Here is a 25,590-nt window from a genome sequence, read left to right on the forward strand (position 1 = left end):
CTCCCCCTCCCACTCTCTGGAGTCTCCAGTGTCAGTTACTCTACTCGCTATGTCCATATCTACACATTTAATCCTGATTTGTACCAAGTAGCAGCTTACCTTTAAATCACAGGTTTATAAGTTGGTTGTTTTCTTTTTACTTATGAAAATTCATCTAGTCAAACTGTCAGTGTTTCCTCATTTCATTAAAAGTGTATATCTAATGCTTTCTCTAAAAACTGATGTACTGGAAATACAAATAAATGCTCCCTGTGTAGAATTTCCACTTGCATCTTGTGCTTTCAATACAGTTACAAGGTGTCATGAACAGGTTGTAAATGGTGCACTTATTGCCATGTTTCAGATGGAATAAGTTGGAGAATTCTGGGCTCCTGAAGCTTGATCCAGTTGCCAGGGCTGGAAGCACTGTGTTAGGTGGCTGCAGGAAGAAGCAAGGAACTCAAGGCGATTGAAACTTCTTTGAACATTGGCCCCAAATTTCCTATGTGATCTCCATCCAGGAAACAGGCAGGACTCTGTGTGAGTGACAGCTACTTATTTTGCTGAGATTAGAGACACACCAAATTTTGGCTGCCTTTCTCCAGACCCTTACTAATCTGTGAGAAGGCACAGGATGTAAAAAGTGGGGACCCAAAGAAGGCTCCTTCTCCCTAAGGCCCTGAATATAGCTGGTCCATTCCCTGTGTCAAGAACCTGTCATGATCCTAGTGGGTCCTCTGAGAGTGGAAGGAGACTTTGGCTGTCTCACCTCATCAGCTCTTCCCTGGCTGGGTTGGAAAAGACCAACTCAAAAGAGGGGTGATCCAAAGAGTGAGAGACACTTACCACAAAATGGGACCCTCCCCACAGAATATAGGGCTTTTACCTACTTATCTTTCTCCATAGAAAACTACATTTCCTATACTAGTTAGAACACAAGCAGTATAGGGAATGAGGAATACATTATACAGGAGTGATAGTGATAGATCCTTTTTTCTCCTGATGAAATGTTTTCATGTACTTTTGGTCAGCCTATCATGCTTCCATCATTTGTTTTCCTCTGTGAAGTTCCAGGGATATGGAAGTGGGTAGGTACACCTCTTGCCACCAACTCTTGCCACCATTCTTTGTTCTGTGGCACCTTGTCATCATATTTCACCTTGAAGTCCTTGTCTCACATTATAGATCTTCACTTTGGTACGCACACACCAAAGTTAGGGTGAGGAAGTAGTCAATGAAGTTATTATAGGACGACATTGTTCGTCTGTGGTGGAAGACAGGATTGGTATGGGAATGGTGATGAAAGCTAGGTGTTTGTGAGGGTTTGTAACCCTTATGGGGCACTACCACTTCCCAAAAAATTGTCTCCATTATTGAGAACATTTTGTTTTTATGTGTGTGTGGTGTGTGTGTGTGTGTGTGTGTGTGTGTGTCTGTTTGAGACACAGTCTCACTCTGTTGCCCAGGCTGGAGTGCAGTGGTGTGATCTTGGCTCACTGCAACCTCCACCTCCTGGGTTCAAGTGATTCTCCTGCCTCAGCATCCCGAGTAACTGGGACTACAGTCACATGCTACCACACCCAGCTAATTTTTGTATTTTTAGTAGAGACGGGGGTTTCACCATGTTGCCCAGGCTGATCTCAAACTCTTGACCTCAAGTGATAGACCTGCCTTGGCCTCCCAAAGTGCTGAGATTATAGGCATGAGCCACTGTGCTTGGCCTGTTTTTATTTTTGAAGCTTACCATTAAATGTTGCTTTTTGTATTTGCTACTCTGTTGTCTTTTGGCAGCATTAAAATTTTCATGCTTAAAATCATTTATTGAATACATAAAGCAAATCTAGAGAATACTAAAACATAGGCTCATTAAAAACCTATGAGTATAGCGCTTTTACTTTATTGAAATTAAGGTTTTGCAAATATATCTGATATTAGAACATTTGAAAGAGATACAGACATTCATTTTTTATTAAGCAGCTCATTAAAAATGGACTGAATTGGATTACATTGATGCCAGTCTAGGTATACACACACCAAAACTGGTACGAGGAAGTATTCTGGTCATTATAGGAAGACATTGTTAATCTGTGGTAGAAGACAGGAATTGATTATGTCATATAGTACAACTTCACCCTTCTCCCAATATACCATCTTCTTTAAAAATAGCTTTGTGTAGTAACAAGAAAAGTAAGATTTTCCATGGTATGTATATCTGAACCTCAGTTTCTTTTAAAGAACAATTCAAAGATTATTGGCAACAAAACAGTCTACTATGTAAGCAGTAGTTGCGTATAAAACTAGTGTGCCTAATAACTGCATACTGAGGTTTGTGTTTATCAGACATTGTCGTGTGGAGCATATATACACTCACTACAGTGCCTACACACTACATACATTCATGCATTTAGAGAGACCTGCATCTCCCTGCATAGGTAGTCCTCTTTTAAATGTACATTCTAGCGTATAAAGAGTTTGCTTCCCAATGAATTGTTCAGTCCCTAAACAATAAGTAAGCTGTGCTTGTTGCAAATGATCTGTGAGTAAAATTTTCAGGGAAGCTGGAAGCAAACCTGGTTTACGATCACTTTGACTATCGTCCAAGACTAGTAAAAATGTATTTCACTGATTGCATTTGGGGTTTTAATATGTGTCTTTTTCTTCAGAATTTACTGGTTGTCAAGTATATGACTCTTCTATACTTGAAATATGGTGTGTGCTGATAGTCAGTGTTGACTGTATGCCTGGATTTTGATGACCAGTGAATATGCCAGCCTCCCATTTTCCTTGAGAAAGCAAATCTCTTGAGATAGCCTAAATTATAATTGTACATTTTCAGTTTTTAATTTCCTTCCCAATCTTGATGGTTAAATTCTTCATATTCTATGGTCAGTAATTCAGAATTTCTTTTACTGATTACCTGAAAGAGAAATAGTTTTAAGAACTTAAGAAATGCCACCCAAGGTCAAACCAATGGTTCATTCCAATATTACTGCCACTAGTAGATAAGAGGATGTGCTTGCCATTTATTTTATTATTATTATTTTTTTTTGAGACAGAGTCTCGCTCTGTAGCCCAGGCTGGAGTGCAGTGGCGCGATCTCGGCTCACTGCAAGCTCCGCCTCCAGGGTTCACGCCATTCTCCTGCTTCAGCCTCCCAAGTAGCTGGGACTACAGGCGCCCGCCGCCACGCCTGGCTAATTTTTTTTGTATTTTTAGTAGAGACGGGGTTTCACCGTGTTAGCCAGGATGGTCTCGATCTCCTGACCTCGTGATCCACCCGCCTCGGCCTCCCAAAGTGCTGGGATTACAGGCGTGAGCCACCGCGCCCGGCCCGTGCTTGCCATTTATGACATCTTCTTTGAAATGTTGAAGATGGCCTCTAAATATTCTTAACTTTATAACTGACTAGAAATGTACTCCATGCCCTCTTAAGCGTATTTAGATTCTCAGGCTGACCCATCTCATGTAGCAGGAGTGGCAGATAGTCTGTGAATGAGTCACCATATTGCTATTCAACCATAGTAGACACCGTTAATGTATTACAGCATGCTTCCTCAGGGAACTCATGTGTCCTCTGAATGTCCGTCAACACAGAAATCCACGTAGCCAGGAATAATCAGCACTGATACTTGTTCCGGCCTTGAAGTAAAATGTAGTTCTTCAAGTTTACTTCCTACTGTGAAAATTATCACTTCCTTTTATTTATTTGAAATGTGATCCATAATTCTATCTGGTACTTCAGGATTTAGTTGGACGTTTTGTCAATATCAGATCCTGTGTCCTATTGTCATCTTATGGCCCTAGTCTAAACTTTTTTTGTTTCTCCAATTTTCTTTGTTTCAGGAAACTAAAGTGGCACACATTCCCAGTGTGCACTTGGATACATAAAATTATTATTAGCATTTGGTGTGATTACCCCAGTATCCTTGATCATATATTGACTGTGATAACTTTCGTAGGTGCAAACTTTGAGGCATTTGTTTTTATCCAGCGCTGTAGACTTTAGATAGACATTGGCTGATTATCACCAATTGTTTCTATCAAAGACTATAATTTTTGAAAATGGGTAGTTTTAGGCTAAAGATTGTCCAAGGTTTTTTTCCCCAAAGTTATTTTAAAAAACGATGTCAACTATATATAAATTGCTTATAGACAAGTTATTTTCCTTTGTAAAATAAAATTATTTTAGTAAAATAAGTTGATTAAGTGAATATTTTAAAAGAGACATCTAGGACACTGAAAAATATCTGAAGATAAACTTTTACGAATTTTTTTAAGTTACTCATTGTTCACAAATCTTGTTTCTTCATATATTCTACATATTTTTCCTTTAGCTGATTATTATTTGAAATTGAAAGTATATAAAATTATTCAATGCCAGGAATATGTTATTATTGTAAAGATTTCAACCTTAAAATATACTTGATAAATTATATGTATATTTTTATAAGAAAAGGTTGGGAATATTATAAAATACTTGGATTGGTTTTGTTATTCTGTTGTTTTATCTACACATTTCGGTTAGTCCCAGCCTTCTGACTCTAGAAAATATCCCCTTGCACTAGAAATATCCTTTTGCACTAGAAAATATCCTCCCCTTAAAACAGTAAATTAAAAAGTATCTTGCTTATTTCTATTTAAAAACAAGAGGGACAGAAATGTTTTTAATTTCCTTCAAAAGTCAAGTTTAGTAATTACAACCAACTTATAAAAGAAAGCATGATTTTACCTTGTTATTTTGTTGATTTTGGAACTTTTTAACACTAGTTTTGTATGCTTGATTTTCAGAATGATCTGGCAACCTACAAAAGAAAGCAAAAACATAGTATCTTGCTTCTTGGGCTTATCAACATTAATAGTAACTACGTCTTTCTACTATTTTAATTTTAATATCATGACAAGTGAAAATAGATAACATATTTTTGCAGGTGTCTTCCATCTGAGTTGGAAGAAGTGTGCTTTCAGCATTTACTCTGCGTTTTGCCTTTTAGTTGGCTTACTATTTCTTAGGCAGTGGTCTCAGAAGGACTGAAGGATTACAAAACATAGATTTATTTCTCAAGTCAAGTTCTGAGTTGTAGTTGCTGAAAAACAACTCTGTAATAGCATGTTGCTAATAAAGTTTAAACCACAATAAAATGTCACCTTATTTCAGTTAGAATGGCTATTATCAAAAATCCAAAAGACAACAAGTGTTATCGAGGATGTAGAGAAAAGGGAACCCTTATATCCTGTTGGTGGGAATATAAATTAGTACAGTCATTATGGAAAACCGTCTGTAGGTTCCTAAAAACATTAAAAATAGGACTACCATATGATCGAGCAATCCCACTACTGGATATCTAGCCAAAGAAAATGAAATCAGTATATCAAAGAGATATCTGCACTCCCATGTATATTGCAGCAGTATTCATAATACCCAAGATTTGGAGTCAACCTGTGTTCATCAATAAAGTGTGATATATATGTATTACATATACAATTATAAAATTACATATAACTCTAATATATAATATATAACTATATAATTTATATATATTATGTATAATATATACTATATAAAATAGAATACTATTAAGTCATTAAAAGGATGAAATCCTGTTATTTGCCACAACATGGATGAACCCAGAAGACATTTTATTAAGTGAAATAAGCCAGACACAGACAAATACTGCAAGCTCTCACTCATGTGGAATTTAAAAAGCTGATCTCATAGAAACACAAAATAGAACAGTAGTTACCAGAGACTGGGGAGGGGAGGGAGCATGGTATCATGGAGAGAGACTGGTCAATGGGTACAAAGTTACAATTGGGTAGGTGGAATAAATTCTGGTGTCCTACTGCACAGTAGGATGACTGTAGTTGATATATATTTCAAAATAGCTGGAAGAGAGGATTTTGAATGTTCTTACTACAAAGAAAGGATAAATGTTTGAGGTGATGGGAATGCTAATTACCCTGATTTGATCATTACACAATGTATATATGTATTGAAATACCACACTGTACCCCATCAATATGTACAATTGTGTGTCAGTTAAATTTTTTTAGAGAAAAAATAAACATTTTTAGACTTTTCTATATACATAATTTCTATTGATAGTGTATATGCATTTTACATTTTGTGTTTTTCCTCTTTGCATTATAAAATGGGCATAATATTTAGGAGCTATCTTCCTATATATATTTCCTTATTAAACTTTTTTCTTTCTCTCAACATCTGTTTATTACAATTTCAGGGAAAGGGAGAAGGACGGAAAATTTTAGTCCTAGTGCTCAATGAGAGGAAGGCAGAGGAGAGAGGAGGAAAAATACAGTTTAAGGAGGTTGAAACCAGGTGCAGTGGCTCATACCTATAATCCCAGCACTTTCATAGACTGAGGTGGGAGGATTGAGCCAAGGAGTTCAAGACCAGCCTGGGCAACATAGTGAGACCCTATCTGTACTTTTTTTTTTTTTTTTTTTGAGACAGAGTCTCGCTCTGTCACCCAGTGGAGTGCAGTGGCTTGATCTCAGCTCACTGCAACCTCTGTCTCCCAGGTACAAGCGATTCTCCTGCCTCAGCCTCCCGAGTAGCTGGGATTACAGGCACACACAACCGCACCTAGCTAATTTTTGTATTTTTAGTAGAGACAGGGTTTCACCATGTTGGCCAGGATGGTCTCGAATCCACCCACCTCGGCCTCCGAAAGTGCTGGGGATTACAGGCGTGAGCCACCGTGCCAGGCCTGTATTTATTTTTTTCAAGGAAATTGATTAACAATTTCCTTGTTCCCTGTCCCAGCACCTAAGGCAGCATTTTTGGTTCCAATTTGTCCGGTTGGGAGACTTGGAAGCTTTGAGAATGCCAGGGAAGGGGCAGATGCCTGGGATCAGAACTAAGAGATCACAGGTGAGGGGAATATGGAACTAGAAAACTTCCGGAAGAACTGTCAAGACCAGGAGAGCCATACCTCACTATATGTTCCAAGTGAACTGAGTTGTCTAAAGTGATTGCTCAAATCATTAATCAGATGAAGTTTGGACTACTTTAAATTGGACTATATAAAATCCCAACCTTTTCCTCCCACAAACCTACTCACTAACCAAACCTACCCACTATTCAGAGGAGAAAGAGCTCAAAAGGGAGTTGGTAACAACTATTGAGAGGGAAAAAAACTAGACTTCCTTTTCTCCATTTGAGGTGTAGCATGTGAGTGAACCTGTGACTTTGCTATGATTACAACAAGCACTTCCATATGATTAAAACATCCTCATGAATGTCACTTTGTACCATCATTTACTGAAACTGTCTCCTATATTTAGAAACAATTTTCATTATTACAAGTAATGTCACAGAGAGCATATTAGGCCTATTAAATTAAAGGACAAAAGTGAGAATGTTAAGACCTGAAAAGGAAAAGTCAGAATCTACTCTGTTAGATTTAGATCTGCACTTTGTTTTTGTATATGCATACTGATAATTGTGATTAATAAAAGCCTAACTCATTATACCAAAAAAAGGAAGTTTCAAGTAAGTTCCTAGTATGACAGAATGTATGTATATGACATCCAAAATTGAGGGAAAGGTAAAAATGTATGGAGTATAGTTATAAATATTGGATGGAGGAAAAGAATAGAAGGAAAAATAGAGGTGAAAGTGTAATGAGAAACAATGACAAGTAACTGAAGTAATGGAAACTGCTCTTTGTGTGTCAGTGGTAGTCTTCTCAGGAGGGCACTTGCCCTCAGTATCATTTCCCTATCTCATCACTTTCAGGTAGAATAACAAAAACAGCAGCTAAATTTACAGTTCTTTAGAGAACGCTGTTTTCAAAGTTGCAGCACTTGGTGTTCTCACGGATTTGCTTCTGAGTTTAGGTTTAAGTGCCAGGTAGGGAATCTTAGTTTTTCCTTACAGGGCTACCCTTTGTTGACAGAAACAACTCCAATAATGCTAGTAGTGAGTAGCTTACACTGAAAGGCATCTAATTTATTCCTTACCAACACCCATGAATTTATTCCTGTTATTCCCATTAGATAGATGAGAAATTTGGAGCTTCAGGGCAGGGGGTGGGGAAGTGGCTTAAAGTCATACCTCGTTGGGGGCAGAGCTCTTAAATTTGGGTCAAACTTTAAAGCCTCTAATTGTACTCCAGTGTCTTATCTATGGTTGATTGGGTTTTAATCTGTCAGCTAATCCTTATATAAATAAATTTCATCACATAAATGATGGCATCTTGGGACGAACAGAAAGAACTGATGGGAGGAGGAGCAGGTCACGGAGATGCACAAGGGATCCTCAGAGCACTGCTGTGGTCCTGTTTCTTCACGGGAATCTGTCTGAAGTAGCTCGTAGGGGCAACAGGGGTTTGTCCTCATGCTGAGGATATCAGGGGTTAATACTTAACATTTAAAAAGGAATATTCAGGAAGTGGAAAAGGGCAAAATTGGGGTGATATGGGAATTTTTCCCTTCTTCCTGAAGAAATTAAGCATCTTTCCCTCCCTCCCTCCCTCCCTTTCTTCCTTCCCTGCTGCCTCTCATCTATTGCCCAGCATCTAGCAGGGTGCCTGGCACATGGTGCTGAAAAATGTTCATTTCATTCCATTAGTCTAAGGAGCGTCAATTTTCTGATGTAGTTGAATCCCATGTTATGCCCCAGAGACAGCCACAGGTGGAGGAAGTAGAGCACCACCAACCTTTTTGAGAGGTGTTTATTTCCAGATCACCTTATGCCTTGCTTTACTGATCTCACTTATGACAACCTAGAATTAAAGTAATCTTTCTCACTGAAGAAAGAGAAATGTTTAAAATTATGAATTTTACAGCCATCTGAAATACCAAATAGGGCCGATTAAAATAAAAACGGAATACATTCCTGTTCACAAAAGCAGTATACAACCCTCTTCTTATTCACTTTAATCCAGCCTTGTTCATTGACCCTTTCTTTCCACCCCTCAACCTTTCTTTTTTAGATGGAGTCTTGCTCTGTCGCCCAGGCTGGAGTGCATGGTGCGATGTTGGCTCACTGCAACCTCCACCTCCTAGGTTCAAGCGATTCTCCTGCCTCAGTGTCCCAAATTACAGGCATGTGCCATCATGCCCAGCTAATTTTTGTGTTTCTGTAGAGACGGTGTTTCACCATGTTGGCCAGGCTGGTCTCCAACTCCTGACCTCAGGTGATCTGCCCACCTCAGCCTCCCAAAGTGCTGGGATTACAGCTCCCAGCCCAACCCTTCTTTTAAATTACACATGTGGGCTGGTCCGAACATAGTGAGTTCTCTCAACTGATTGTTTACAGTCAATTGCAAATGGAAATGCTTGTTCTATTTCTTTCCCTCTTCTTACTACTGCACTTGACTAGCCTAAAAAAAATCTACACAAGTGATACATGAACAGATTCTCATTATTAAAAATCCCGGACCTCAATTTCAGTCCATTTCATTGTTAACTGGAATGATAGTTGTGTACCTATTCCACATTTTTGCTATGAATTCACTTACATGTTAGATTGAACCATGCAAAACTGCCAATATTTGATGATTTGTGACTGACAAAATGGCAGTGCCATATGGTTGAACCTAATATACTTAAAGTACAGTATTGTTACTAATTTATTACATGTACAGGATCTTGTATGCTGCAATTTGCTTTCTCATTTAATGACATGTTATTTTTCCCTCTATGGCAGCTCCAGTAGAGTTTTATATATTGCTGCCTTTAGCTGCTGTGTTTCACAGTAATGTACTGCGCTCTAGGTTAACCATTTCCCTATTGATGGGCTATACAATTGTTTCATGACTCAAAGCAGTAACGCTGTGAACATTTTTGTAAGCATATCTTGGTGCACAGGTGTAACTATTTTTGTAGAAATAGTTGTCTAAAAGTAGAGTACCTGAGTCAAATTTAAAAGTTTATAGATAATGACAAATTTCTTTTGAAAAAAGGCTTTTCCAATTTGTATATGCACCAGCAATGCTTGATGGAACTTGCTTTCCTCCATATTCCCACACTGAGTATCATCAATCTTCTTGTGCCAGATTCAAATGGTATCTCCTTATTGTTTTTGGATTTCCCTGATTATAGTGAGATCCAAAATCTTCTGTATTTTACTGGTCATGTGGGGTTTCTTCTGTGAATCACACCTCTGTATTTTTTGCTTATTTTAATACTAGGATGTTTGTCTTTATTAATACATGTGGATGTTCATCCTTTGTCTGTAATATAGGTTGCATTATATGGAAACTTTCCTGCTCCCTTTTTGCTCATAAGGCCACCTTCATAACACCTAAAGTCTGGTTTCTGAATAGAAAGCCATTTGTATCTTGCCTCCTTTTCCTCCTTCTAAAAAGCTTCTCTTAACCTTTCTGTCTGGAAATGAAGGAATGATTAAACACATCATAACATATCTAGAAAATAGACCATTATGTAATCAGTAAAAATGATGCTACAAAAATATTTCATGATATGGGGAAACATTTTAAGTTTAAAAAAGAGGACTATAAAACAAGAAAGTCTGATTCTATTGTGCTTTAGAAAATTCCATATAAATCAATTTTATGTGAACATGAACACCAAAAGATAATGTGTTGAATTAACGGGATTTTTATTTTTTGCTCACAATTTTCTATATTTCCCAACTTTCTTATGATGAAAGCTATTATGTTTGCTAATGGGAAAAATCAAATTTTATGCACAAATACATCCCCAATTAAGGTAGTAGACCAAGTATTCAGTCTTTTAAAGCTGATACAGGTTTTTTCTTCCTTCCCTATTGGTCTTTAGGAACTCTTGCCGGGAAGCCTGGGGCAGGGTTCTCAAAGTGGGGTCCTAGAAGCAGCAGCATCAGCCTTACCTGAGCCCCATCCAGACCTACTGAATCAGAAACAGGGCATAGTAAGGCACAGCCATGTTGTTTAAACAGGCCCTTTTCTGGGTGATTCCTATGCTCACTAAAGTTCAAAAACCATGGGTTGAAAGGACCATATGAATTTACTCTAATGATGGGTTTCCCAGAAGGATGAGTAATGAGTTCTTGGGTCTGTGAAGTTAACATGCTTGACCCACCTGCATGGAGCTCCCTTTCCCTGGAGGACCTCGCATTCCTTTGTGCCAGGGCCACAGAGGCCCGGTTCCAGACCGTCCAGGCCCGCCTGGCTCTCATATCCTGGTTTGCAGCGACACTCCGCTTCCTCAGTCCATTCGTTCTTTACACACTGGGCAAATTCACCGCAGGCCAGGAACTTGCAGGGATCTGCTTGATCAGCTGTAAGAAATGGGGCAGATGTTAGCGAATGTATGACTCTCTCAGCAATGGAACTGGCAGCAGTCAAAGGCAAGAGACCAAATATATTTGCTATTACCTCATTTTGGAGTGGGTTGCACAGTTGTGATATCAGACTGGAGGGAAAAGAGAACCACACTCTGTATCTTTGAAAAATGAATTTACAGATACAAGTAATATTATATTTAGCTCCAAATATAATTATTTACAATCTTCAGTGTGCATCTGAATCATCTGGAGGCCTTGTTAAAGCATATTCCTGAGCCCCACACTCAGAGTTCCTGTGCAGGCAGCGTGAAATGGGGACTGAATTCTGGCTCTAAAACAGTTCCAGGTAATGCTGATGCATCTGGTCTGGGGAGCACATTTTGAAAACCGCTGCATTAGAGAATTAGGAATGTTTTGTTACTTAGTTTTTTTTTTTTTTTTTTTTTAAGTAAGCATTTATAAAGCAGTAAAGTCATCATTTATGTTCATGGCTTTGAGAACTCAGGATGATTTCCTGATTTCAAATATAAATTTATCTTGGTCTCTTGCTAAGGCCCTAATGTTAGGGAGTCATTCTTTTGGATTAATTATTTCTTCCCTATTAACATTTAGACTCTCTTCTTTCTTGTCATTAATTGTTCTATTTTACTGTATTCCTAATTCTACAGGGTTGTCTCCAATTGTTTGGAAAGTGGATTAGAAATCAAGAGAATCTCAGATATTTAGCTCTGGAAGGCCAGTGGCCCCTGTCTGCCTTCTTTATCCTTATAAAGCTGAGCACATTGAACTCTCAGTAGAGAAGCAACTGGCCGGAGTCCCCAAGGGCTGATGGCAGAACCAGAACAGGCCTCTTGTCGTCAGACCACTGTTGTTTCTGCCCTGGAAGGTTTCCTGTTTAATCACGTCAGCCACTTACTTTTCAGATTATTCTTTAACCAAATACCTATTATGTGCAAAGAACTAGGGAACAGCCAACAGTAAAGCCATTCTTCCAAAAACTTTAGGGGAAGTAAGTAATGCATACAAATAATGCTATACAAGAAGCCCAATATCTTGTAGAGTACAGATCTTCATTTTATTTTATTTTTTGAGATGGAGTTTTGCTCTGTCACCCAGGCTAGAGGGCAGTGGCACCATCTCGGCTCACTGCAACCTCAGTCTTCTGAGTTCAAGTGATTCTCCTGGCCCAGCCTCCCAAGTAGCTGGGATTACAGGTGCCCGCCACCATGCCTGGCTAATTTTTGTATTTTTAGTAGAGATGGGGTTTTGCCAGGCTGGTGTCAAACTCCTGATCTCAGGAGACCCGCCCACCTCGGCCTCCCAAAGTGCTGGGATTACAGGTGTGAGCCACTGTACCTGGCCACCAGCACAGAGCTTTAAATAAGCTCTAGGGAAGATACGTTTGGAGAAGAGAGCATCATGGAGGGGATCGCTTTGAAGTGAGAATTTAAAGTAAGTTGCATTTGTCCATACAAAGACTAGGAAAGACATTCCAACCGGAGCCAGCAGCATGAGCAGAGCCACAGAAATGGGAAAGCAACAGAAATGGGAAGAGAGAGCAGAGGGAACCCAGTTAGGAAGGAGCAGAGACTTGTGGATGGAAAAGAAGGGAACTAAGACTGGAAAGGTAAGTTAAGGCCAGTATCTAAATGCAGTGCTAAGAAATTTGGACTTTAGAGTCAGATGGGAGCCATGGAGGATTTTTTAGCAGGGGAAGCATATGATGAGAATTGTGCTTTACAAGATACATAAATAGAAAGGATTTTTAGAATTAGGATGACCAGATATCATCCGGTCCAATATTTCCCAAGTGGGAACATTTGCTGAACTTAATTCAGCAGGATTTGATAAGTTTTACGCTAAAAAGAAGTTCAGTGACTGTTTTTAAAAATGCTATGTGAAATAAATATAATAGATTTTTCTTCCTTTATCTTGCTCTTTCTTCTTCCAACCCTAGCCCTTTCTCTTTTTACTTTTAAACTTCTTAGGGTTGTTAATAAGCTAATGTCTATTGTGAATCTTTGAGGGGAGAACGTAATCAGCTGCTTTGCCATAATTTCCTTTAGCTCAGCAAGGAATGACCTATGCATCAGTAAAGCGCATAGTAGGCAACATTGGAAAAACAAATTTTTCCAAATCTGGGGGCCCTGAATTGGGTATAATTGAAGAACAAATTCAACCAGTTTATAAATTGCGTGCTTTCTCCATGTTATTTATTCAGGACCAGTCTACAGAGAAGTAGTAGGAAACTTTAAATCGCCAAGCATAGGTTTTGTTTGTTGTGTACGTCTTCATGGGTACAAGACAGCTAAGACAACCTTCATTCATTCAACAAATACCGACTTAGCCTTTCAAAATCTTCAGCTCTAAGAATTTCAGACCAACTGATTGTTTTAATGTTTATTTTTATCAATATATAAAATTTTACATTTCAGGTAGAATTTTAGAGCTAGAAGGTATTTTAGAGACCTTCTCGACTAATTGTTTCACTTTACAGACGAGGAAGCTGAGAATCAGTGATGTTACCAAGGTCATGCCTGTTTGTGCTGAAGTCCTCTGACTGGTCTCACCCCCATCCCTTCGTGGACTGTGGGACAAGTTCCAGGGAAGGGCAGAGCCCCAAGGAGGAGCTGTGGGATCACTTTGCTAACATACTGGCCCTCTTTGCTAATATGGCAAGTGAAGGCAATTAGAATTGGAGTCAAAACGAGAGACTATAACAGTAATTTGTAGAGCAACTCACACTGCTTCCACTCTTATTACCTTAAACATATTTTCCCTAGGTATTTTCATGATCCTCTTTACTTTCATGTCATTTTTCAAGGGACACCTAAAACTTTAGGCTTTAGGCAAAGACTGAAAACTGGATGTGGGCTGATTCTGGGGAGACAGAGCCATGGAAGGGATAGAAAAGATTGGCTCTATGATAGATGAATGGAAGTTTAACTAGCAGAACTTTTGTAAGCAAACTTTTCCCTATGTTGTTATCATTGTCTTTATTTGCCATATCCCAAAGACATTTTTCCTTAGAATAATGAACTTATTCATGGGTAGGCCATACCAATATTTGTTTCTTCCTTTTGTTTTGAGATGGAGTCTCACTCTTGTTCCCTAGGTTGGAGTGCAGTGGCACCATCTCGGCTCACTGCAATCTCTACCTCCCAGGTTCAAGCGATTCTCCTGCCTCAGCCACCTGAGTAGCTGGGCCTACAGGTGCCCTCCACCACACCCAGCTAATTTTTGTATTTTTAGTAGAGATGGGGTTTCACCATGTTGGCCAGGCTGGTCTCAAACTCCTGACTTCAGGTGATCCACCTGTCTCGGCCTCCCAAAGTGCTGGGATTAGAGGCATGAGCCACTACGCCTGGTCTCTTGTCTCTTCCTTAATACATCCCAGAGCATGTGTACAAGACAAATTAGTTTGAACTTCCTACTCTTTGCTGTTGATTTGATCAACAATAATAATCTATATGCTATGCTGCAACAACTGGAAATGCTTTGTTCTGAACGTGGTTGAAAGCTTGGAAAGAAGCGGGCAAAGAGACTAGAGCTCAATAGTAGATTTGGGAGAAAAAAGTAGATGCCATTGTCTAGAATATTTTCAAGTCATGATCAAATTGTGTTTGGTTCCGAGGAAGTGAAATCCTCATAATTGGTGTGTAGACAAATTGGTCTATAATTGCCTTTGCTGCCTGGATTTCTTTGAATTCCCTTCAAACTATTTATTTATTTATTTATTTTTTTGAGATGGAGTTTCACTCTTGTTACCCAGGCTGGAATGCAATGGCACAATCTTGGCTCACTGCAACCTCTGCCTCCCAGGTTCAAGTGATTCTCCTGCCTCAGCATCCCTAGTAGCTGGGATTACAGGCATATGCCACCATGCCTGGCTAATTTTGTGTTTTTAGTAGAGACAGGGTTTCTCCATGTTGGTTATGGCTGGTTTTGAGCTCCTGACCTCAGGTGATCCACCGGCCTCAGCCTCCCAAAGTGCAGAGCTTACAAGCGTAAGCCACTGCATCTGGCCCAAACCATTTATTTTTTACTGTTGGTACTGTAGAGAGATTTCACCATGATCCTGTACCACGTTTAACAAATACATAGTATGGTTTGAGGCATTCTCTGGGCTTACTATAATTGTTTGCTGGCAAAATGACTTAGCTTTCTATTCTTAAGCCGTGCGGATAGCTCTTCTACACAGCATATTTGACAGTCTCTCCATAGAGGCAGTCCAGGGCATTTGACCTCGGCAAGCAGATCTGTGTCAGTGGCTGCTCGTTAGCAGTTGGTGGGAAGATCCAGATCCAGCCGAGCCAGAGGTTAGGGCCTAGTCTACTAGCATCCCAGTAGATTCTGGCTGTATTCAGAAGAGACATGTCATTGCATTTCAGGCCTTATCCCTGGAGTGTCCCTGGGGATCATGACCCTGAACCTCCAGCTTCAGTGGAAAGGGCAGTTATTTACATAAACAGAGAGCCCACACTTATCAAGGGCCATTATTTGTTCGGTACAGTGCCGGGCACTTTCAACATGTGTCTTCAATCATATTCACAGCAGCCTCTCAGATCCATATGGATATTGCTGACATCATTTTCATCGGTGAGAAAACGGAAGCCCATTTTGGCTAGTAAGTATTATCCAAGATTAACATTCATATCTGTTTACAATGTTTGGCTTTTTAAATCATTCTAGAGGTTTTCAAATATGGGGTTTCCAGGAGACACCTCAGGACTCCAAGGGGCTCATAAGGGATGAGGGAAAAAGAATGAGAGGCCCCCTGCCCCAACGCCAGCATTGCCATTCTCACTCGCAGACGTATCAGACTCCATGAATGCTTTCCTTTAAATAAAGCTCCCCTAACTAAACAAAAGCTGAAATCCATTGTGTGCTCCACCCTTTCATGAGGCAGAGTGTTGCTTGTAGAAAGTACAGTCTGATATTACAGTGGCTCCAACCTTTTTTCCTGTTGTTTAAATATGACAGAGATGAATGTGTCTTCAAGTAAGTGAGCTGCCATGTAGGGCTTGGAAATATTTGTATCATTCTGAGATTTCCAGTGTAAGCCCATTGGATGTAACAGTTTCTCCCCTGGATTTACTTATATAATGTCTTCTGTGTGCATTTCAAAGGTACTGAAAAGCAATTCCAATTGGTGACTGAGGAAGTTTGTTTCCCAGCTCTCCATCAAGTGATCAAAAAGAATTTAAAGACGTCCCCTGCCTGCAGGGAACACCATGAGGCATTTTACAGTCAAAGTTAAAAAGATCATGGTCCTTGTCACCAAAAAGTTTATGAATTCATGGAGATCATAGGTCCCCGGTGGTCCAAGACTGCCTCTTTTTCAAGCCTCTTGTTTCTGGTCCCAAGTGCACTTATGTTTGTCAGGCCTGAAAATAGGCTTTCCCTGTCTGCCAGACCTCAGAGGGTCTCACTCCCTTTTCTCCAACTCAAGATCGTGCCTTCCGAGACACCCCCGCTCCAGCCCCGCCCCTCAACCTTGACCTGCTCTTGCCGCCTGTCCTACTGGCTGCGTGCTGAGTGCCTTCATCTCCCTAACATTTATCATATCATCTCCTCCTTCTTTTGCGCTGTCCCATTTTACTCACGTGTTGGACAGAAAGCGATACATCTCCTTTGATTGGATCCTGTCCAAGGGCAAGTTTTCAGCTCAGCTTATAAAATTCAGGCTTCACTTTGACTGGCAGGGCTGAGGTCCCGCTGAGTCTCTTTCGTGGACGTTTTTTTCAATGCGGTGAAACCTAAGTCTCGCTAGATGGCGCTCAATAGCAAAATAAGCAAGAGTAGACTTCGGATATGACATTTTAAGCACCCCAGCTGATTTCTGACTTCTTAAAAACCACTGCGCCTTGCGTGTTGGTGGAGGGAAGCGAGGTCTGCAAGGAATTCACGCGGTAGCAGGAGCAGCTCCAGGGGACCGCTGAGAGAGCCATTATTACTCCGTGATTACAGCGGCAGATCGCGCCTGCCTGGCGGGGGTAATGTGGTGGAAACTCCTGGATCATCTTTTCCCATTTCAAAAAGGCAGAGCTAAGACTCTGGAATCCAGACGCTTCCCGCGCTGCCACGCCCTGGCGCCCAGCGTGACAAAACTTCACGCCTGAACAAAGTGACAGATTTTTGGTTGCATCGGCGCGCCTCCTCGCCCTCCCCTTCCCCACTTATCACCAAGGCTTTGTGGTCATGGTTTTGTTGGTGGCGTGGAGGTGAAGGGGTCATTCCTTTGCCTGGGGCATCAGAGAAAGGCAAACTTACGCATCACAATCAATAGCAAACTGCAGGAGGCACATCTTGAGGGCCCGCCATGCTTTTAGGAGCCCACGAAAACGTTTCGTTAAAATCAGAAGAAAAAATTAATGCAACCCATACTGGATTATATTCATTTTTGTGCTCACGAAGTTCAGGTATAATTTTAATATTCTTTATTAATAGTCATGAAGGCAAAGGGCCTAGAGCGCAGGAAGTCTTAATGAGGCCCTGGTAGTCTGACAGTTCTCTTCTCAAGGCGTGAACATCACTTTTACATAGTGCTTGGGTCTTCGCGTTTAGTAATCTGAATAAATATGTCCCTGTATGGAGGGTTCATCTGAGATGTAACACAGGGACCTCACAGCTTCCACCAAATCCTGAGAAGGTTGTGGGATGAGTTGTACGTTCAGAGAGAGTGGATCTGCTCATCTTTTCTACCAGTGAAGAAGCCTCTGGAGAGGGCCCTATTGGGGAAGGCCTGGCTCCCAGAAATAGTCTGTGGTCTTGGGAACATAGGTTAGCATCTCTGGCTCTCACTTTTCTCTTCCATAAAATGGAGTGTTTAAATTAAGTGATCACTAATGTCCCTCCAACTCAAACATACGTCTCCCATTCTGCATGTTCTAGGGCATAAAGCCAACGGAGGTGGCTCATGATACCTCCAGAAATGCTGATGCAATTCAGCGATTCAAAGAAATCTTAAAATATGTATGTTTAAGTTATTGTTGATTGCTTCATTACTTTATTGTTATAAAATGTTTGGCTTATGGCTTATTGCTGAAAGGCAGGTTAGAGTGAGAATATTCAATGATAAATAGCACATAGCACAGCACCATGCACATGTTTGGAGCTTAATACACATCTGTGGAATTAAGTTAACAGGAGTTCTTTCCGGTTGAAAGTGGCAAGTAATGTGATAGACTTTAGGTTTCATTTCAATTCTCCACCACTCTCAAGAACCACCACCACAGCTGTTTATAGCAGACTCTCAATAATCCTTTTTTGTGTGAGTGGATATGTGAATACCCACACACATCTTGCCCTGGATATGAGGTTGAAGAATTGTCTCAGCTTTCAGTTATTATTATTATCTGCCGAACAGCGGTGTTCTGGATGGATTGGTGCTAGGGTGGTGGCCTAAGTGACCCAGGATCTGCGGGTGGAGGGAGAATTCTGATACTAGGGGAGCTGGGAGGAGGCTCTGCAGCTGGGCTAAGGCCCAGACTTATGTAGAAGGGTTTGCATTAATGGGTTGGGCAGAGAGCTCCAGGAGCCTCTTAAGGAAGCTCCATGCGATGGTTGGAATGTGGAATGAGGGCACAGATTGAAACCCCGGAGAGAGGTGAAACGTGGCAGTCTAGCCAGTGTTGGGGCCTCTAGTGAAGGCAAGTGTCAAACAGAAAATCTGCAGTGCTGCGCATCCCAGGAGGCAAAGGGCCAGTAGCATGACCCCAGGAGACAGGGCCAGGGACGTAGGAGATGAGGGGGCAAATGAAGAGGGGAGAGGCTGAGGAGAATCACCTGGAAGGAGAATTCCTATGACTGCTCCAGCTGGGAAGGGACACTCTCAGCAGTGCATATAAAGGGGACTCTTGGGCACTCAGAACTTTTGTTTCTGAGAATAAACACTTTTTTTTTTTCATTCTAAGACTATGACAAAATATGACAAATTTCATTTGGTGAAGTGTAGAAACTAACAGAATTCATTTAGGATTAATTAAACTGAAGTGTGTTACCACGTTTTCTAAATAAACAGCTTCTGTAAGCCAGTTAGAAGGGCTTATAAGTTTCTTTTTTGTGAAGAGGTTATAGGGTAGAGTTGAAGATGGCACACACATCAGGCTTTGAATTCCATCTGCAGTGTTTGGTAATTGACCAGCAAAAGACAAATTACTTATTCTTCTCTGAAACACAATTTCTGCAACTGTATAGTGGGGGAAAATAATATCTACTTTGCATATTTATTAAGATTAAAACTTGTGTCAATAGTAACTATTATTGTCATTAGTTAAGAGTAACTTTGTCATTATTGTGATGAGTGACATATACCACTTTTTCAGAGCTGTCGAAGGTCTTACAAATTATGCCTTTTCCAGGGAAAACAAGCTTGTTGATCCACATTTTCGTGAACGCATCCTGGCTGTCAGACTGTAATTAATTTCAATGTTTACCATTTATCAGCCTTGAGGGCTGTCCATTTTTGAGGAGGCTTCTTAGGAATTCAAGGAGAGAATAAGTTAGATGTGGTTTTGCATTTCTGAAATCTTCAGCCTGCACAACTAACTGGCATAAAAGCCCTCCATGCTTCTGAAGAATTTTCACAGCAGCCTAAATGAAAGACGACTCTAGTTGCTGGGGATGCTGGCAGAATACTGAGCAAGCTGTGATTTATTCGGGTTTTCAGTTGATAAATCACAGGAAGTTCTAACACTGGTTTATACTTTTTATATCACAGATTCATTTATCCAGGGGTTTTTCAAAAGGGGAATGGCATACCTAACGCAGTAAGAACAGCTTGTCGCTTCTCCTACATGCCTGCACTTCTGCGGATGTTATTTGGCCTAAGGGATGGCTGATCCTCATTTAGAGGATGCATCCAGGAGTTCACATGCTGATCTGAATGTGGAATGGTATTAACTAAAAATCTTATGAGAGTTTTCAAATTCTCTCTTCTCCTTAGTTCAAAAGTGATTGTGGAATAATGTTATCTCTCTCCCAGCATTGCGACCACAAACTGCTTTCTACCCTGACATTAAGCAAAAGAAAAGAGAAAGACTTAATTGGAATTTGTTTTTAATCTTGCAAATGATACTAAATAAATTATCTGGGCATTGCCTGTAAATACAATAAAATTGGGGCATAGACAAGAAATACTATTCTGGGCTGGATGTGGTGGCTCATACCTGTAATCCCAGCACTTTGGGAGGCCGAGGCAGGTGGATCACTTGAGGCCGTGAGTTTGAGACCAGACTGGCCAACATGGTGAAACCCCGTCTCCACTAAAAATACAAAAATTAGCTGGGCATGGTGACACACCCCTGTAATCCCAACTACTCAGGAGGCTGAGACAGGAGAATCACTGGAACCCGGGAGGTGGAGATTGCAGTGAGCGGAGATCGTTCCATTGCACTCCAGCCTACAGAGCCAGACTCCATCTCAAAACAAACAAACAAAAAACAAAGAAACAAAAAACTATTCTGACCAAGCAGCCTTAACATTCCCCTCAACTTCACTAAACTTTTTTTTCCCCCCGCAAGACAGGGTCTTACCCTGTCACCTAGACTGGAGTGCAGTGATGAGAGTAACTGGGACTACAGGCATGTGCCATGGCACCCAGCTAACTTTTGCTTTGTGTGTGTAGAGACAGGGGTTTCATCATGTTGCCCAGGCTGGTCTTGAATTCCTGGACTCAAACAATCCACCTGCCTCAGCCTCCCAAAGTGCTAGGATTACAGGCGTCAGCCACCATTCCCAGCTTTCACTAGACTTAAGACAAACTTTTTCCACAAGGCTCTCAACTTCCTTTTTCTTAGAGCAGTTAGTTAAAACTTTTAATTGCAAATTCCATGTTCCTTTGAGATGTAAATCTTTGAAAAACCCTCTTGCCACCTTTACAACTCAGGAATGTTATGCTCCAGGGCCTGGGTGCCATCCTGTAAAATGTAATCCTCAAGGAAGTTAGCAACTTTCTCCTGGTCTCTGTGGAAAGGTAGGAGCCTAACACTGGAGGGCACCTTGCTCTAAGTTGTAAGACAAGAGGTAGACAGCCTGTGTTGACGTTCTCCATTTCCATTTCATTCCAGCCTCATTGAAGTCTGGCTTCTCTACCCTTGCCGTTCCACTAGATTGCTTTTGTAAAGCATTCTGATGACCTTTGACCTGTCCACTTAAGTGCCCTCTACTCTGTTCACTCACAGCTGCTGAAATTATGGGCCTCTCTCTCTTCTGCTCTTCTGTTTTGCGGCTTTCTGCAACATTGTCTCCCACCTCGCTGACCGCTATTTCTTGACTCCCTTTACTGTAATTTTTCTATTTCCCCATTACCTGTTGGGGTTACTCAGAGTTCCATTCACAGCTCTTCCTCCCGTCCTACACATTGCCCCAGGCCATTTCCTCCCATCCTACACATTGCCCCAGGCCATTTCCTCCCATCCTACACATCGCCCCAGGCCATTTCCTCCCATCCTACACATCGCCCCAGGCCATTTCCTCCCGTCCTACACATTGCTCCAGGCCATTTTTAAAAATCTGTTCTCTGGCTTCAGCTGAAGTTCCCCAAATGTATACTTTCAGCCCTGGCTTTCCCTTGGCCTCCAGACACCTACTTTATAGGCTAGAGTCAATCTATCTTGTCCATTTCCTTAGAACTGGTTTTCTCTCAAATATTTTTGGAGTCTTTTAAAAATATTTAAAGGATCTTATTAATTTTTGCCTTATGTATTGCATTTAAAATTTAAAAACAAATTAATATGTGCACACCCTTTGTACCTATCTTATATTTTTCCCAAGTTTTTCCAAACAGTTTATCGTTATCATTATCGATAAACTGTTTTATTTTTATTTTACTTGAGACCACTTTAAGGACTGTCTAGCACTTACTTGGAAAACTTTTTGGGCTTTCCAAAATTTTATTAAAGTTTAATTTTAAAAGACCATAAGTCATAGGAAACAAAAGAAAAAGAAAAATAGGACACCCAAAGTCGAAGCAAATAGATTTGACAGGCATTTTTAGACAGCCTGGCTTTAAGTGAACTGGCTCAGCCTGGCTTTCCCTTCCTTCCAATCTGAGCTCCCTTCGCTCCCTTCACCCCTGTTCTGTAAACAAAGCTGTCATCACTGTGGAGTAACCGAAGAAACCTGGCACTCCCAGAAATGTCTACATTTTTCTTCTGCATTTTCTGGAATAGTCCCTCACCCCCCTTTCTCTTCCTGGGCCCACTGCCATCATACAGCAAGACCCAACTCAATATTCACTGTCTGTATACGAAGCCTGCCATGATATCCCTTTGCCTCTGTAGCATTAATTGCTCTCTCCTCATTACTTCTTAAGATTTCTTTCTGCTCACATCCTGATTCTGTATTTAACAGACTCTATTATGTCTTTTTGTATATACTTCCATTTTTCTCATTAGTTATTTAGCTCCTTGGCAGGGGGCAGAGATGGGGTCGATTCATCTTTTGGTCCTTGTGGCTATCATAGTGTCTGACTCATGGCAGATAATCCATAAATGTTCACTTCATGTATGAGTGAACAGGCACCCAAATCATGATTACATTATCATTTACTTGTCTAACTTCTCTGTAACAGCAAAGATAAAGGCCAGAGAGAGGCACAGGCTTGAGTAACTGTTGATGATTTAAGAAAAATGATTCAATATTTGGAAATAAGGAGAAAAGTTGACTGTGTGGCCTCTTCAATGTCATGTTAGAATACAACAATCCCACCCAGTAAACAGAGACCACCTGTGGGGCAATCCGACAAGTTGCCTGCTTTTGTACAACATGCAAGCTAAGAATGATTTTTAAATTTTTAAATGGTTAACTTTTAATTAGTTATATAAGTACCTATATAATTTTTGCCTTTTGGCTTTCAATGCCTAAAATTTTACTGTTTGGCTTTTTAAGAAAAAGTTTGCTGATGCATGGAAAGCAGTAACTTCGTTTGACTCACTATTTTCTCCGGATTATGGTCCAGGCATTTTACAACTCTGTAAAATTAGAAAATTGATGGTGCAATGATTGTAGTTTCTGTTTTATATTTACCAATCTTATTTCATCATTCTCTTTTGTCCTCTGGCTACCTAAAATTCCAATTTTCATACTCTCTTTAAACCAGCTTTGTCATCCTACCAATTCCCTTATTTCAAAATTAAATAGGACTTTGACATATGCTCAGTATCTACTTTATGACAATTATGGTTTTTACATTTTGAGGATGATTCTTTGATAAGGGTTAGGGGAGGCAGGGATGGGTAGGGCTGGTGGTTTTGGAGGCTGGGGGGGACACTGGACGTGAGGTGGGAGGACCTTCTTACCCTTCAGTGTTGCGGACCACTAGCTCTAGTCTATGTCTACCACGAAGGTGGTCAGGGAAGGGTGAAAGAGTAAGAAAAACAGTAATGCAGTTTTGCTATATTCAACTGTCCTGGCTGGAAAACATTGAAATGATAGGATCCCCTCTCTAGTTTCCAAGGATAGATTCTTGAGATTCTCTCCTAGAGACAAAGCCAAGTACTTATTCTTGACATACAGAATTTCCAGCAGCTGCCTTTATTTCTTGTTAAAGATTTCTCCCTTTTAATTCTCTTCCAAGGAGAATTTTCTCAGCAGATTGGATCGTCATCGTTGAGTTCAAGTAAATACTTGAAAGATCAAAACCTCAATCAGGGCCATTCCTGAATTTGCTTAAGTGACCTCCTCTTATCATCAGGGATTTTGGGCATCAGTGTCTCTTGGGTCTCTCTTACTACCTGCTGGAGGATGGGCACTGCAGTGTATCAGCCCAAGCCTTCCGTAACTGAAAAGTCCACACCAGCAATAGAGCCAAGAGCTGGGTAAATTGGAATTTGAGTTCTTGTTTTCTAGGAATCTGAAGTAATTATCTTCACTCCGGATCCAGGGTCCTGAGAGACAGCACAATCTGCTGGTTGCACTGGTTGGTTGTATTAGGGACATTTTAATCAGCTCACCTGTCAGTCACCGTGATAGCTTACACTCAAATATACCACCAAAAGGAGAAAACCTGGATCAGCCAGTCACACTGGATAACTAGGAGCAAAATAGCTGTCATATTGCTAGATTTAAAACAGAGGAAGAAAATGATTGAAAATCATCGGCACAGTGTCCCTTAAAATTCCCCTTTAAAATTTAGATATGTATTTCTCTTATAATAATGTTGTATGTATTTCCCCCGACTAAAATTGTATAGGAGTACTGATGCTAGAAACACTTTTCTGTAACTGTACAGGCTTTTTTTAAGAACAGCATTTTAAATTTCATGTTCACAAAGTTTTATAAGTTATGCAGATTCAGAGAATTAAGAAGTTAATTAACTCTATTCAAAAGCAATGGTGGTGAGAATTTTTGGGTTTCAGTACTGTCTCCTCCCTGGATTGGAACAAGGCTTTGAATGGAAAAAGGAGGTGTGAGTGAGGGTGGTGTTTGTGAATCTGTTTGTGCACCTGACTACCACACGCTTTGGGGTCGCTATCTCCTCCTCCTCAGCAGCCTCACCCTCCAACGGGAGCTCGTACTGCTGTGTGCCCTGCATGGTTAGTGGTCCCCTCTGAATCTCGTATTAAAAAGCTGCTCTCCAGTGCTGGAAGTGTGGGCCTAATGGGAGGCGTTTGGGTCACAGGGGCAGATCCCTCATGACATGAGTAGATTAATGTCCTCCCTGGGAAGGAGGGGTGAGTGAGTTCTCACTCTGTGAGCTCCCACCAGCAAAAACAGCCTGGCATCGCCCTCTCCTCTGCTTCCTCTCTTACCGTGCGATCTCTGCACATGCTGGCTCCCCTTTGCCTTTTGCCATGAGTGGAAACAGCCTCAGGCCCTCACCAGAAACAGATGCTGGCGCCTGCGGAAAGATGAGCCAACTCTTTTCTTTACAAATTATCCAGCCTCAGGTATTCCTTCATAGCAATACAAACAGATGAAGACAGCTGGTATTCTGTCTTCCCAGCCCTGGACCTTAGTGACTGCAGCTGGCTGCTTAGTCCTTGCTATTCCCGGCCATCGAAGACCGTCTCATTGACCAGCCTGGAGGGACTAGAGTTCCTTTCATTTATTTCTACTCCTACTTTCTCTCTTCTGTTCAGGCTTAACAAAATGAGACTTAAAGAAAACTCAGTGCTCTCTTCATTATGAGACAATCCTTTAGTGATGTCCAGGCCCACAGGAATTTACAGGAAGGCTGGCACAAAAGAAACTTGTCCTTAAAAAGTCTGTTAGAATGAAAAAGATGTAGTTTTGATCCCAGCGTAGTTCTAAGATGTCCCTTTTCTACTGCAGTGCAAATTCCTTTGGGCAGGGATGGATTTTCGTGCATTAACATGTTGTATAGTGGTGGATGAATGCTGTTCTGGATTAAG

General features: G+C 40.8%; 1 protein-coding gene across 1 annotated transcript in view; it reads right to left on the reverse strand.

The window, feature by feature from the left end:
* Positions 1-1,856: 1,856 nt before the first annotated feature.
* The window catches only part of IMPG1 (interphotoreceptor matrix proteoglycan 1), a 146,533-nt gene continuing 122,799 nt past the window's right edge, over positions 1,857-25,590 (reverse strand). Inside the window, exons 15-17 of the mRNA XM_003897823.3 lie at positions 11,029-11,227; positions 4,709-4,781; positions 1,857-2,896 (exon numbers count right to left, since the gene is read on the reverse strand). Of these exons, the coding sequence (XP_003897872.2) occupies positions 2,819-2,896; positions 4,709-4,781; positions 11,029-11,227 (350 nt within the window). The 3' untranslated portion in view covers positions 1,857-2,818. The remainder of the gene's footprint in view (positions 2,897-4,708; positions 4,782-11,028; positions 11,228-25,590) is intronic.

Source organism: Papio anubis, chromosome 6 (genome assembly GCF_008728515.1).
Source record: "Papio anubis isolate 15944 chromosome 6, Panubis1.0, whole genome shotgun sequence".
NCBI lineage: Eukaryota > Metazoa > Chordata > Mammalia > Primates > Cercopithecidae > Papio > Papio anubis.